We start from the raw sequence: 13663 nt of genomic DNA on the forward strand, positions 1-13663 counted from the left end.
ACAGTGTGGAGTAAATCTAAAATAAATCCTTGAGGTGGAGCACCTTAATGATCAACTCGTTGAGGTGTGAAGAAAAAGCTGAAGGGCTGGGTCAACCGTCAGCCTTGTCAATCATACAGTTTGTCAAAAGGAGCCGGGGTCCCTGCATGGCTTTAGTTCAGGTGTCTTTGTATGGGTAAGGGTGAGAGGCTGAGCTTTTAATTAGGTGAGCAAGTAGGAAAGGCTGCCAAGGAGAACAGGAAAGGTTAGGGGAGGCCAGGTACTGGTGCTAGATGAAGGGAGGTCAGGAAAACTAGACAGGAGAACTGTGTGCAGCCCTGCACACTCATTATTTTCTGACGGAGGTTAGTAGCAGATAACTCTGTGCCAAGCTACAGTCTGCAGAGTAAAAAATTAACACATTTAACAGCAGCAGGATTGTCGATTTCCTCTCTTTTCTTGGACAATGCTAACAACAGCCATTAGACTGTGCTGAAGGATTAGATATACACAGTGTAAAGAGGCTTCAGACTTCAACACTACTAGTCTATATTTTAAGGGACACATTAAATGTGACTTTTAATTATTCAGGTTGAGTTCAAGGACACAAAAATATCCCAAATACACTGAATACTGAAGGCTTATGCATCAGATGAAATGTTTTATCATGTGTAAAATGAATACGATTATCAAGTTAGTATGCCTGATTAGGGTTGAAGGGTCTAGGAGGGGAGATTCTTATCCAAGAGAATTCACCTCGAGGGTTTCCCTGCATCTGCAGGTTTAATAAATCCAAACTGTTGTAATGGTGGCAAGATGAACTGAGGATTTAAAAAAAAAAGAGCTGTGCTTTGAGCTAAATGCTAACGTCAGCATGCTAACGTGGTCACAATGACAGGGCTACCATGCTGATGTCAAGCAGTTATATTGTACAATATGCAGTATTTACCATGTTTACGTAATGTATTTGCATGCTAATTTGCACTAAACATAACAAAACTAAGCAAAAACTTTGCAGGTATTTGGCCATAAACGAAAGTAAAGGACAAATATAATTTTGTGGGATGTACATGTATGATAAGAAAAAGTGGTATATGTGTAGGGAAAAGCGATGTATGTGTGAATGGGTGAACGTGGCTTCCACTGTAAAGCGCTCTGAGTGGTCGATAAGACTAGAAAAGTGCTATGTGCAGTCCATTACCATTTATAATTTTGACCTGATGATGGCTCTAGATGCTATTAAGCACTAACAGCTGCTGAGATTTCTAATTTCAAAACTCACTGTCCATCCTGTTCTATACTTTGCACATGTAGAGGCTCTCACAGGAGTGTATACAAACTTCCCAACGCTCCACGTGGTGGTCTTCTTACTGCTCAGCACTGGCAAACAAAGCCAAACAAAAAAAAAAAAACTAATTTTCAAGACAAATGAAAAGCAAATTTACCAAAGTATTATGCCAATATTCTGCATGGTGATATATTACCTCTTCATTTTCCCTGTTCAATCTCTATTCTAATTAGCTAGCTTACTGCTTTGTGTTGTGAAAATGTGACTTTGTTTTCATCAGGTACAGAGGACAGGAGAAGTGAGTGGGGAAGTTGGCTGTGTCAGAGACTTGAGTTGGAGGAGAAAGGATCTGTCGATACTGCTGCAATTCTTACTAGCTGCCAATTTAAATCGACAGTCATAGATTGCTTGATGCCTTTAAATGTTGTTAATTTCATTATTTAGGTCATGAGGGTACAGTGGACAGGGCAGACTTACTGTAAAAGCAAAAATAAATGTACAGCACTTTGTCATCACAGTTACTGCGATGTGGGTCTGAGTGTTTGCCCCAGATGACACATGCAGCACTGCAGCCTGCACGCTCAGCTGCATCACAGCACAAGCTGGCACTTTAAATCAGCTCAGTAACAGGAGACAGCAATTTGCCAACTGTTATGATGAATGAATTCATGCTCCCGGGGTCCATAAAAAACTTACTTGGACATAGTATGACCAGAGTGTTGCCAGGGAAACAAGACATTGTCGACAGCCGCCCGGTAGCTGTAGACACCCAGAAGTCCGAGGGCGAGGGCTACCTTTGAGACCCATGAGCACCGTCTTTGAACCAGGAGGTAGATGAGAACCAAACAGAAAGCAGCCAGCAGGGAAAGAACCATCTTGTGTTCGGAGCTGGAGAAACACAACAGACAGACAGTCATGAGGGGAAGAGAAAACCCTGCACTCTGATATGAAAGAGCTCTTTGAAATCTGAAAGTGAAATTCATTCATATTTAACATGCCTGTGTAAACAGTTTTCAATATATTTCCTTATTTTATTCCAAAATATAGGAGGCGTGAAAATGAATTAGGTGATTTCAATTCAGTAATTCAAAAAAAAAAAGACAGCTTGAACCTTGAAGTGGAGTATTTTCTGAGGAACAGAGAATATTTTGATGAGATAAAACACTGTCAGTCATATCCACCAGCAGTAGTTTAAACTTTAAAGAGTCACGGACCTTCAATTGTTCACTGGATTTTAAGGCTATACAGTGTGAAATTACACCGCGCTGAGCACAGACAGGAAATAAGACCTCAAAGGACATATCAAAGTTGAATAGAAGCTGTGTATTTAGCCGTTAGCTGGATCAGACAGCAGTGGAAGTCGGGTACTTTGAGACAAGACGAGGCGTAATGCTACCTAGATCTCATTATCCAAGCAACAGGCAGTGCAGGTAGGAAGAAAGGGCAACGCTGGACAGGGAAAAGGTCAGAATCCACATCTCTATTCCACGATGTGATGCATGTTAAAGAACAAACCATAATCCCTCTGCCCCGTGCTCTTGACAGAATATTAATGGCTCTGAAACAGTCACAGTTTTACAGAGAAATCACCATTTTTCTACAGTCTGAGCAATCACAAAAGACTATTTTCCCTTCTATTTTCAATCTTTAAAAAATGCTAAGTGGAAGATCATGTCAGCTTCTCAGTCAGAAAACTAACTTAAAATATTTCTGTCAGAGGAACACACTTGTTCACACAAATTATTTTGTTATCAAGTGTAATTTCCCTGTGTATGTCACTCATCCAGCCTCGTCTATGGCTACTCCAGCAGGTCAGATCCTATATTTCCCATAATGGCTTTCAATACTCCCCAGAGAGCAGGAATGAACTTGTTACATTGATCTCTTACACTTTTGTGTTGGTGGAGAGACAAATGGAAACTGAACATCTTGTCGTTGCATTGCAGTCTTGTCCACTGGGGGCTACTGTTTTCAGACAAATTGGTGTCCCTGCCTTTTTATTATGAATTTATGCCCATGTGATTGCTGAATATCGGAACAGTAAAAGACGACTATTCAATTCAGTGCTGCACTAAAACCTCAGCTTTACACCACATCTTTTTTTCTCCACTCACCCTCAACCTGCAGCTGTGTGGAAAATGAGTTTTTGTAATGTCCTGTCACCTACATGTTCCCACATATCCCCATAAAAAAGACAAATATACTGTACACTATAGCACAAGACTAATAGTCCTCAGCTCTGCAAGCAGCGCCATGTTCATTACAGCCCACAACAATACTGTTTATATTGTTTGTCAGAACAAACAACATACTGAAGGCTGTTTGTGGAGCCTCACCAGCAGTGGAGATAAAACTGTAATGTTTGTCTTGAGTAACAAGAGAAAAACACATAGAGTCAGTGCACTCAGAAGGATTTATGCATACATTAATCAGCTTTTCTACTAAATTCCACTTTCAGATACACTCCATATATCCTGCTCTTTTGTGTTGTTTAATAAGGAACTCCAAAGACTTCAGAGATACTAAAGATGGAGACACACCGTTCTTTTTGTTATTCAAACAGCGGCGCATATTTCCCCTGGAGAACATCTTAGGAATCATAATGCTGCCAAGGTAATTCTGACTCAACCAGGTAGCTGCTGCTGTTAACACCCACTCTTTGCTTTGATGCCTAGTAATATAATTCAAGTTCATAGGCCAACGCAGCTGCCTAGCTAGGCTTGCTAGCCTTGTTGATTTGAATATGCTCAATATTTGTGAATTATCAATAGAGAAGATGATAATTATCGCTTGACCCTACATTTCCTCTCAGCACTTTGGGGCTTTAGAGCGTCTTTCAGCTCATTGTTTTGGTTTTACACCCAACAACTTTATTGTTTTGGTTCACGCTCACTGCTCTCGATGTCGTCACCTCCAGGCAGTTGTTTTAAGTGAAAAAGCTACGACATTTCACATGTGAAGCATTAGCTGCTAAAGTGCCAGACAAATCCCTCGGGAGTTGGTGGAAACTAAATGAATATATGGATACTTGACTTACTTTTTCCAGGTAGCAAGAAACACAAGTCCAAATTAATGATGTTGAATGAACGTTCACCATATCACCTATGAAAAGTGATAATTTAACAGCACTGTGCTAATGTATTTGTGTTAAAGGTTGTTGTGCTTTCCTTAAGTGTCCAAAAAATCAGTTAGTTCAGATCTAATAAAATAACAGGTCAGTTATTGTGTGTGTTCACTGTATTTACAACATGATTTAGCTATATTGTGGCATTGTTGTTGGTCCCGCTAAGAGGAGCTAGCTGGCTAATCTGGTAGAAGTTGTCAGCCTTCAAAGAGGCTGGGGGGGTGAGGAGGCGGGCACTGGTGACATCACCACTGTCATGAAAAGTCACATTAAAATGTCAATGAGAGAATTTCCACTGGGAGAAAAAAATATTTAGACAAAGGCATTTTAATACGATTAAATAAACAAATAAAACAGCTACTATATGAAACTGAACTAGTTTTAATAATTCATGAACATACTGTATTGATTTATTGATACTCTTTTCTAAATAATATCTGTATTCATCCACATATATTAGTTATTTGAAAATAAACTTGTTTATTTAATATTGGCCTTTTTGGAGTTCCATAGTTATGGAAACTTTTACTTTATGTTTCTCTAATTCAGCTTTGTGTAGCACTTTTATAATATTTATAATTTTAGAAGACTGGTAAACCCAACCTGTTCAGCCAATGTCCAACGTCAGGAAGATGAGCCCACTGGACCCCGGTCTGGTTGAGAGAGCGCAGCAGCCGGCAGCAGGCCAGAGTGAAGGGCGGTGTGGCTAATGCTAGCCACTTCTCTGAGCAAATCTCTGCCTTAGGGTGAGCAGAGGGACGGCAGTCTTTGGAGGGGAGGATGTGCTCTTCTTCTTCTCCTGAGCCGTTCTTCTCTCTGAAGTACTTGCGACAGACATCCTGGAAGACGGCGAGGCAGAGGGTGTTGAGCAGAAAGTACCAAGTTTGATGCTCTTCCTCTACGAAGCTGCTGGCCGCCAAGCTGAGAGTGTGTCCGATGGTGCCAGCCAGCAGCAACACATCCAGCTCTGACAGCGACCACTCACTGCCGCTGCTCCTCAGTGGAGACTATGAAGGAGGGTAAAATGCATTAAAACAGCAGCTTTGGAGCAAGAAGTATTAAAATGTCCAGAATGAATTCTGTGTGTTTACAGGAGTGTGCAAACAACATGTACATGTTTACTTCTGACAAAGAGGTCACATTTTTCCTCTGTTTCTGAGCTGGGTCTCTCATAAACAAAGGGCCTTGAAACATTTGATGCCATTCAAAAATAACAGACCCTGATTCTCAATCTCAGGAGTAGGTCCTCTGCATCACCAAATCTATTTAACTTGATACTATTTACAGATGGTGTAAGAGATGCAACTACCACAACCACACAGGCCAAACTAGACTCGCAACCTATTTCCAACTCGCCCACCTCTGTGCTGTTTATCCATCAGCAATTATATTTTTATTGTCCAAAATGTGTTGTGTGTGGTTCAACTCAGTGGGATAATTAGTTGGATCAAACTGCTGCTTGGGTGATTCATACCGATCTACTTCAATACTGAAATAAACTCATCTAGAGACACTCATTAAATGACCCATGTACTTCATAATAAAACAATCCAATTTGCAACCACTTACACCTGCTCTGTTATCTCACACAGATCATTTCTGACTTGTGTGTAGTGATGGATATCTGCTCACACACACAGACACATTAAGGCTGCTGCTTCACATGCTGCTGATGGAAACACGTCATGCCATGGCACTGCAGGCGGTGACCATGAGCTGTCATTCATAAATTGTGTCAAGTCACATTGTTAAGATTGGTGTTTGTCCAATCACTGTCTTGTATGCAACTTATTTTGTTCGACGTTGACAGCACATTGCCATGCAAAGCAAGTTCAAGTGAAGTTCAGCCAGCTTCTCAGTTCTGCAGCAATATTTTAGCCCAACAAACAACCACCAAAATTCAGACATACATCTTAGCCTGTGTTCACCTTGATGGCTGAACCTGTATGTGCACTACCTACAGGCTACAGCGGTCGTTTCACTGTGGGACTGGGATGTTTCTCCATTACAAAACTACAGGCTATTGTTGTTTTCTACAACATGCTGTGGCATTAAATATTTGATGTTGGTAGTTGTGTTAACTGGACAGAAGGTGAGTCAAAAATTCAGATAAGATAGAAATTTGGTTCAACAATGTTGAAGATTCAATTATTACTTGTTTTTAAAATGTCCACCATTTTTTTTTGTTTTTTTATTTTTTGGAAAGCTTCAATGTCAGAAACAAGACATTGAATTATGTAAATTTAAAAATCAGTTGGAAAAATGAAAGAGTCTTCTAAATCTTTTGACTGGTAGTGCACATCAGGGATGAATCAGGCCTGACTGTTCATGGCTGACAAGAGGACTGATGTCCTGTAGGCTTACAACTTCTTTGATTTTGAGATAAAACATGTCAAATGTGTCGTGGCCCGAAGGGAGCTGTAACATGTTTTTCCAGCTCCATTGCTTCTCGCTTGAGTCTCTCTCCTCCAGTGGTTGTCAAATTGTGAAATCCCACAAGAAAAAATTCTCTCAAATGTTTTTCGTCCTTGAGTAAGACATTTGCAAACTCATTGAGTTCATTGCATTGTTTCATACATATGTACATACTGCAAATATTCATGGATTAATTTAGGAAGCATTTGCATTTACACAGAATGGATAACACCCATACTGGAATACTACTGATACAATTTCACTCATTATTTTTCAACTCACAAGTTACATGCCTCACAATCTTTTTTTGTTTCCACAGTATTGAGTAGTATTTCCACAGTAAATGAGATATTTCATATTTTTATGTCATTAAGAAAAAGACGTGAATTGAAAAGTTAATTAAGGTCCTAAATGTCACTGGAATCAACACTGTTCAGGCAAAATATTCTATTCTGCTATTATTAGATCTCACTGCTGCTTTTGACACAGTTGATCGCTCCCTCTTGGTGGACAGGTTTGAAACCCAGGCAGGCTTGGCTTTCTGATTCTGTTCTAAACTGGTTGAGGTTCAACTTGTAAGAATTATTTCATCTCCACTTGCCCCCTCCTGTTTGATGCACGCCTGTGGCCATTAAGGCAGATTTTCAAAACAACTTCATTAATTACCACACTCATGCTGACAACACTGACACTAAGTCTTTGTAGAAAACTGAACTGTGAGTCAGGCCAGACATTTGGGTGTTTGCTGGGATTAGGTTTTAAATTTTAGCAGTCATACTTGCTAAGAGGACTCCTATCTAAACAGGATCTCAAAACTTTAATCCACACATCTTGAGCATCTTAAACTATTCTCTCAGGTCTATCAAAGAAAGCTCCTGAGCAACTTCAAAAATTTTGTTCAAAATGCAGCCACCAAAGTTCAAATCAAACAAAGAAATAGGAACATACAACACCTAAGTCTTTGTATTGGCTTTCAGTAATTAAGAGAATCAATTTCAAAATACTGCTACTGGTCTGCAAATCACTTATTGAACTGGAGCCAAATTATATTATCTGATATGAAATACTTTCACTGTGCAAACCTTCTAGAAAACTAATGTCTTGTGACTTGGGTCTGCCACTCATTACCGGTCCAAGACAAGATATTGTCCTGAACATAACCACTCACAAAATGACAAATTGTCAATTTTATCATTTTATCATCATCATCATTTTTGCATGGATTAAACAAACAAGATATATGGTATATAAATAAGATATGTTTCTGTCTTTGTGCTATAAGCTATTGATTTCTTATCTAACTCTCTGCCAATAAATGAATATGGATATTTTCCAAAATGTTGAACTATTCTTTTAAAACTTCCCATATAGTCCAATGGTAGATGTCCATGTGTTCTTTGATCATAAATCAGGTCTAGCTTCTATATTAATACTGTGAAAGTATCAAAGCCTCAGTCCACAGAGAAATGCACACAGCCTGTATTCAGAAACTGAGCCTTAAAACCAGCCGTCAGGACTTCTGTAACTTTGTGATGTCACAACAGAGCTGTCACCGCTCTCAGCCACGCCGCAAGCCCCACCCACCTGGACCCACCATCCAACCCTGCAGGATTTGGTTTCTCTGTGTGTTTTCCTGAAATCTGCTATATTTTTATTATATCACTCAGAAAACAGTCAGCCAATCAGAAGAGAGGCTCAGAGCCTCCGCTCTTGCAGATGTAAAACTACATTGAGACAATTTTTGGTTCTTAAAACCACAAATACGTCTTCTTATGGATCAACACTTCAAATAAAACACTGAAAAAATATGGGACCTTTAATTATCAAAAGACAATAAAAGATAGCTTGTAAATGCTCTTCTATTGATTTGAAAAGCATAAAAGGTTGAAATATTCTCCAAGCAGCCTCAGGGACAACATACTGTACAATAGAACGTCAATCAATCAGAACCTGAAGCCTTATGTGTTCAAGATGTCTCTGTCTGCATCATGAAATAACAAAGTCATGACTTTTTTTGTCTAAAATCACTGGAGGATCTTTGGTGCCCTATCTGCATGGATGCCGGTAAACACCACATTTCTATCATTTAAGGCAAAAGTAGCATGAAAGTGACAAATCAGTCTTGGTATGATATGTGATTTATGATTATTCTACTGGCAGACCACTGAAGCTGACTTTCCATCATGCAGCTGTGAAACAGTCTTTCTGACTCAGCCCTCTATAATAGGACTTTCCAGCTTTCTCATTTGAAATACAGCTATTTTCACTCAGGCGAAAAAAGAAAGCTTATTAAACTCTTGTATTGTTCTCAGAGTTAAGTAAGCTCCTTACAACAGTCATGATAGATTCAATGAGTACATTTGTTAAGGAGGTCTTAGCTTTTGTTTTAATATTGCAAGTATTTTACTCTCAGCATTTCTGTTTTCTCCAATTTCCAATTTCAAATATTCCCCCACTTGTAACCTCCCTCACAGGAACTACCTCTTTAAATAATGTACACTCACCTTTACGTTATTAAAATTCATTCAACTGGAATTCTAATCACACTTTTGTTCAAGTGGTGAGTTGGTAAGTGTGCTTAATCTTCCAGTTTCTCAACCTCACTTCGTCTAGCAGAGAGACTAATCAGGATACTTGTAATACAACTTTTGGATGCCACCCATAATGCAGTCATTTGTCAAGCCAAACCAGGCGCAGCTTTGCATTCAGATCCAAACTGATCCAAGTGATTATATAACCTAACAACACTGTACCTGACTCCCGATCATTTCTTATCCTTTCTTTCTTTCACTTCAGGACTTTGTTGCACAATATTTTCTGACTTTTTTCTCCTTAATGGTAACTCTAGCTGTATTTTCAAAGCACTTCAGTAAATTGAAAGGCGGCTGAAAACTGTCCAAAAGATGCCACATTGGCAAAAGTAGATTTAACAAAAATCTTTCCATTTGCAATACTAATATAGTATAACACTAAAACAGCTTCAGTGTTTAATCTCAATATCAAAATGAGTTTGTCAGTCATGACTTCGACGACACAGAGTCCACTAATTGTATTTCCTCACACAGGTTATTACAGAGATAAAGATTTTGGCCATGATTGTAAAAGCTTAATCACTGCTTCTGGAACAAGATATAAAACATGTCATGATACCAAGCACTGCACTTCTCTACACTCCCTACAGTAAAACGGCAGATGGGGCAAATCAATGTATTGCTCTCAAAGTAATCGATAAGATTTTAGCATTGATTCCAACATCAGCTGCAAGTCAATATAAGAAAGCTGAAATGCTACTGTGGTTTATATGGTCCCTCGAAGACCAGTTAAAAGTTTCAGTAAAACTGTATCTGCAGCAGGACTCAGAACTAAATGAATGTAAGTAACAGGTTTTGAGGACAGATTACAGCTGGAGCTTATTCTCCATAAATATATAAGTTAGAAGCTTTTATAGGCTGTATTATTTATATTGTGGGCCTGGAGCCAATCGGGATCCAGCACTCTGATTCTTATCCAAGTTCTTTTTTTTTGTTGTAATAAGCATTTAAGATATAATCCCACTTGTCTGTCACATTAGTTTCTTGACATAAGTGGTTTAATATAAACACACACACGGACATAGTGCTGAAACACCACTATTTTAACAACTGATTAATCACTTCGCTATCATTTATCAAGCAACACGCCCAAACAGTCTCTGGTTCCAGTTTCGAAAATCAGATGATTTACTCTGAAGATTTGTAAATTGAATATCTTTGGGTTTGAGTTTGTAGACTTTTCGGTTTTTCCCTATTATCTGACATTTAATAGACAAACCATTTAGTCAGTTAATATAAAAAAAATGTTCACAGGTTGAATAATGAAAATTAATCATTAGTTGCTGCCAAAATGAACAGCAAATAATTAGTTCCCTTTCATTTTGAGGTCATTGTGTCACAGTTAATTGTACATATATGTCTGAAGCATTCGTTTCGATAAGTTCGATATTCAATTCGTTAAGTTTGTTCGCCTACATGAGTTGAGCCTCGGCGTTCTGGCCCTCTGTTACCTTTCTATCCAAAGTCTGGTTATTTCTCAAGAATTTGCTGCTGGATGAGGAGACGCATTTCTCTTTACAAGTCCAATCATTGACTGCTCTTTGAAGTATGTGCACACTGACATTGACATTTGTGTGACATTTGAACTCAAAGACAAATATTCCACAGTTCTCTCAAGCAAGGCTGAGTCACAGAAGCATCTACAGTACTGTGTGTTTCCTCCACATGCGCCAGTGTATAGATCTGGAAGTTTATTTCTTCATCCAGCCTAATGGTCTGAGCAGATTTCTTCGGACTTTTTGGACATGTCAGCACTTTCTCAAAGTTCCCAGGAGGGAAATGAGATGTAACCTTTACAGATAAATTACAATGAGCAAAGAGGAGCAGGAGTAAAGAGGATTCGTGTTTAAAGCCGGTTTAAACAAACACTAACTAGTCCTGCTGTATCTGATTGATTGCTCACATTTAGAAGGGTCGTCAACATATCGCTGGGATTTACTTCGTTGATGTTCATTGAGGTCAATTTCAGTATCGCTCTTTGTCCATCAGCTTTGTAGGTTTAATGGTGACATGCTGGTTTAATGACATGTTTAGACATGTTTCTGTTTATTTGAGCACCGGCAGTTTCAGAACGGACGACGTGGCCTCTTTTCTCCTGTTGGCGGGAAACTCATATCAGTCAGCTGGTTGTCTGCTTTACTGTTGGCAATAGTTGAAAACTGACATTTATTATAATATATATGCAGCAGTGATTGTAACTGTGGTAACATTCCTACAGAGTCAAAGTAATTTTCCGTGAAATCTTTTAATCTTGTTCAATTCAAAAATCACAGCAAATGAATTCATGCAGTTTTTATAGTGTTAATTAAGGTCAAATGCTACTAATGTTTCACAGTAAATACTGCTGGCAGAGTCTTGCTGTTGTTCATAAAGCTTCATGTTCAGCAGCACAGCTATTGTAATTTTTCCTAAAATGCCATTATTTTGACAGTAATAGTGGGGCTCGGTTGGCCTATTTTCACTTTTTCCACTGCACCACACAGTTGTGACCTTCCTTCAGCATTAAAGAGGTAAAGCAAAACTTTCTGTGCTGCAGAGTGGGAGACACCATCTAGCCGGAGACACGCAATCATCTGCACAGATTCAATTCTGGCAGACTGGAACATCTGATATAAGCGCAATGATTGTGGTGTTATAAAGTCGTGTTAAAAAAAATAATATAAAACATATGCTATTTAAAATGATGGATTATGCTCATCAACGCAGCAGTGTGTTTCAGAAATGTGAGCTGTTTTTAATGGATTTGGAAAACAATGGACGCCTGTGAACTCTGGGACGTGGCGTGAACCTGCAGCAGCACAGACTGTAGCAGCTCACTGTTTGTCGTGTCATTGGATTTCACAGTTAAGTCTCTGGAGTTTGAGAAATACTGTCCTAGTTCCTTTTCTCTGACTCTCACAGTCACTGCATTGACTGATGAAAAGATTCTTATATTAACAATAACTTTAAATAATATCATTTTTATTGGTGAGTATATTTAAGGGCGCATTACTGCGTTAAAGAAGGCGACATTAAAACTACTCTGTACTTATTACCTCACCATTTTCCTATGTGTTACTGTAGAGTAATTAAGGAGTATTTAACAAGGCTCTAACAAGGTGTGATATAGCCACACACTGTTTGATGAATTTAAATGGAGCCCAAAGTCTCTAGTTGACTAAAAGGCAGCTGCTGAAACATTTCTTTTAGGCCTCTTTTTGCCGAAGCGATTTTTCAATTGTCCCTCATCCAACAAAATCCGCTAAAACTTTTCTCAGGCTTTTGTTTCACAGTACAGGAACATTCAAGTGATTTAAAGCTGCATTAGTAAAGACTTTGCTAAGTTTGCTAAATCACAAAGTGGGTGTACAATAGACACGAGTGTGTCTTCCCCCCTGAGCCTCAGTAGATTTAGTAGATTTTCTCTAAAATAAATTCTGATGGGCTCATGGGTAATGTTTCTTTACTGGTGGGAAGAGAAAAAATCATTATATAAGAGCAAAAATCCATCTTCTAAACAGCAGTGAGTTATTTTTCCACCCAGAGATGCTGGATTCACTAACATTAGATCTTATTCCCTGACTTGTCCCTTCAATATTCCTTGTTGTGAAGCAGCCGAACTGATGATCAAGTTCAAGGCTTCACATGCAGCTTCCTGTACATAGGTGACATACGTGTGTGTACATCTCAGAGGGCAAACATCTGTTACAATCTCTACCTGCGTTTGGGCGGTACATTTAGGTGCACAAACTCACCTTCCCGTGAATCTTCAGCCCCGGGAAGAGTCTGCGTGTTGCCATGGAGACCAGGATACAAAACATTGTTGAGGAGAAGGCAACAGCAGCAAAGACGAGACCCCAGGAGAGGCTGCAGAGGTAACAGGAGCTCTCGGCAGATGTGCACACCAAGACGTGAACTGAGGCGAGCAGCAGGCACATGAGGTAGAAAGGCAGAGAGAGCAGGGCTGAGAGGACTGGGAGGTCCACTGCTGCTGCGCCACTGAGGGCTTCAGGCATAGCCAGCAGTAAGAGCAGCAGGAGCTTAAAGGCCAGGAGAGAGGGAGAGAATGGAGACAGAAGTAGGAGAAAAGTTTTTAAGAACTTTGATACAGCTTTTGTTTAACTGATACAACCTGAAAAAACCTAGCATGATTTCAACAGCGTGGATGAACAGTGGATACCTCATTCCTTAAGTGCGGCAGTTAAGAGCGATGCCATCGGATATTGGGCATAAAGATCATGAACGCCGAGCAGACCGCAGCAACATATGTTGATTATACCAAAACAT

At 39.4% G+C, this 13663-nt stretch overlaps 1 protein-coding gene across 2 annotated transcripts in view; it reads right to left on the reverse strand.

Moving 5' to 3' along the window:
* Nucleotides 1-13663, reverse strand: part of pigg (phosphatidylinositol glycan anchor biosynthesis class G) — a 70601-nt gene that overhangs the window by 34842 nt on the left and 22096 nt on the right. For both annotated transcript variants that reach the window (XM_022751883.1, XM_022751882.1), the window contains exons 8-10: nt 13132-13416; nt 4995-5398; nt 1964-2155 (exon numbers count right to left, since the gene is read on the reverse strand). In XM_022751883.1, the coding sequence (XP_022607604.1) occupies nt 1964-2155; nt 4995-5398; nt 13132-13416 (881 nt within the window). The remainder of the gene's footprint in view (nt 1-1963; nt 2156-4994; nt 5399-13131; nt 13417-13663) is intronic.

Source organism: Seriola dumerili, unplaced genomic scaffold (genome assembly GCF_002260705.1).
Source record: "Seriola dumerili isolate Sdu_G_001 unplaced genomic scaffold, Sdu_1.0 BDQW01000161.1, whole genome shotgun sequence".
In the NCBI taxonomy this organism is placed as follows: domain Eukaryota; kingdom Metazoa; phylum Chordata; class Actinopteri; order Carangiformes; family Carangidae; genus Seriola; species Seriola dumerili.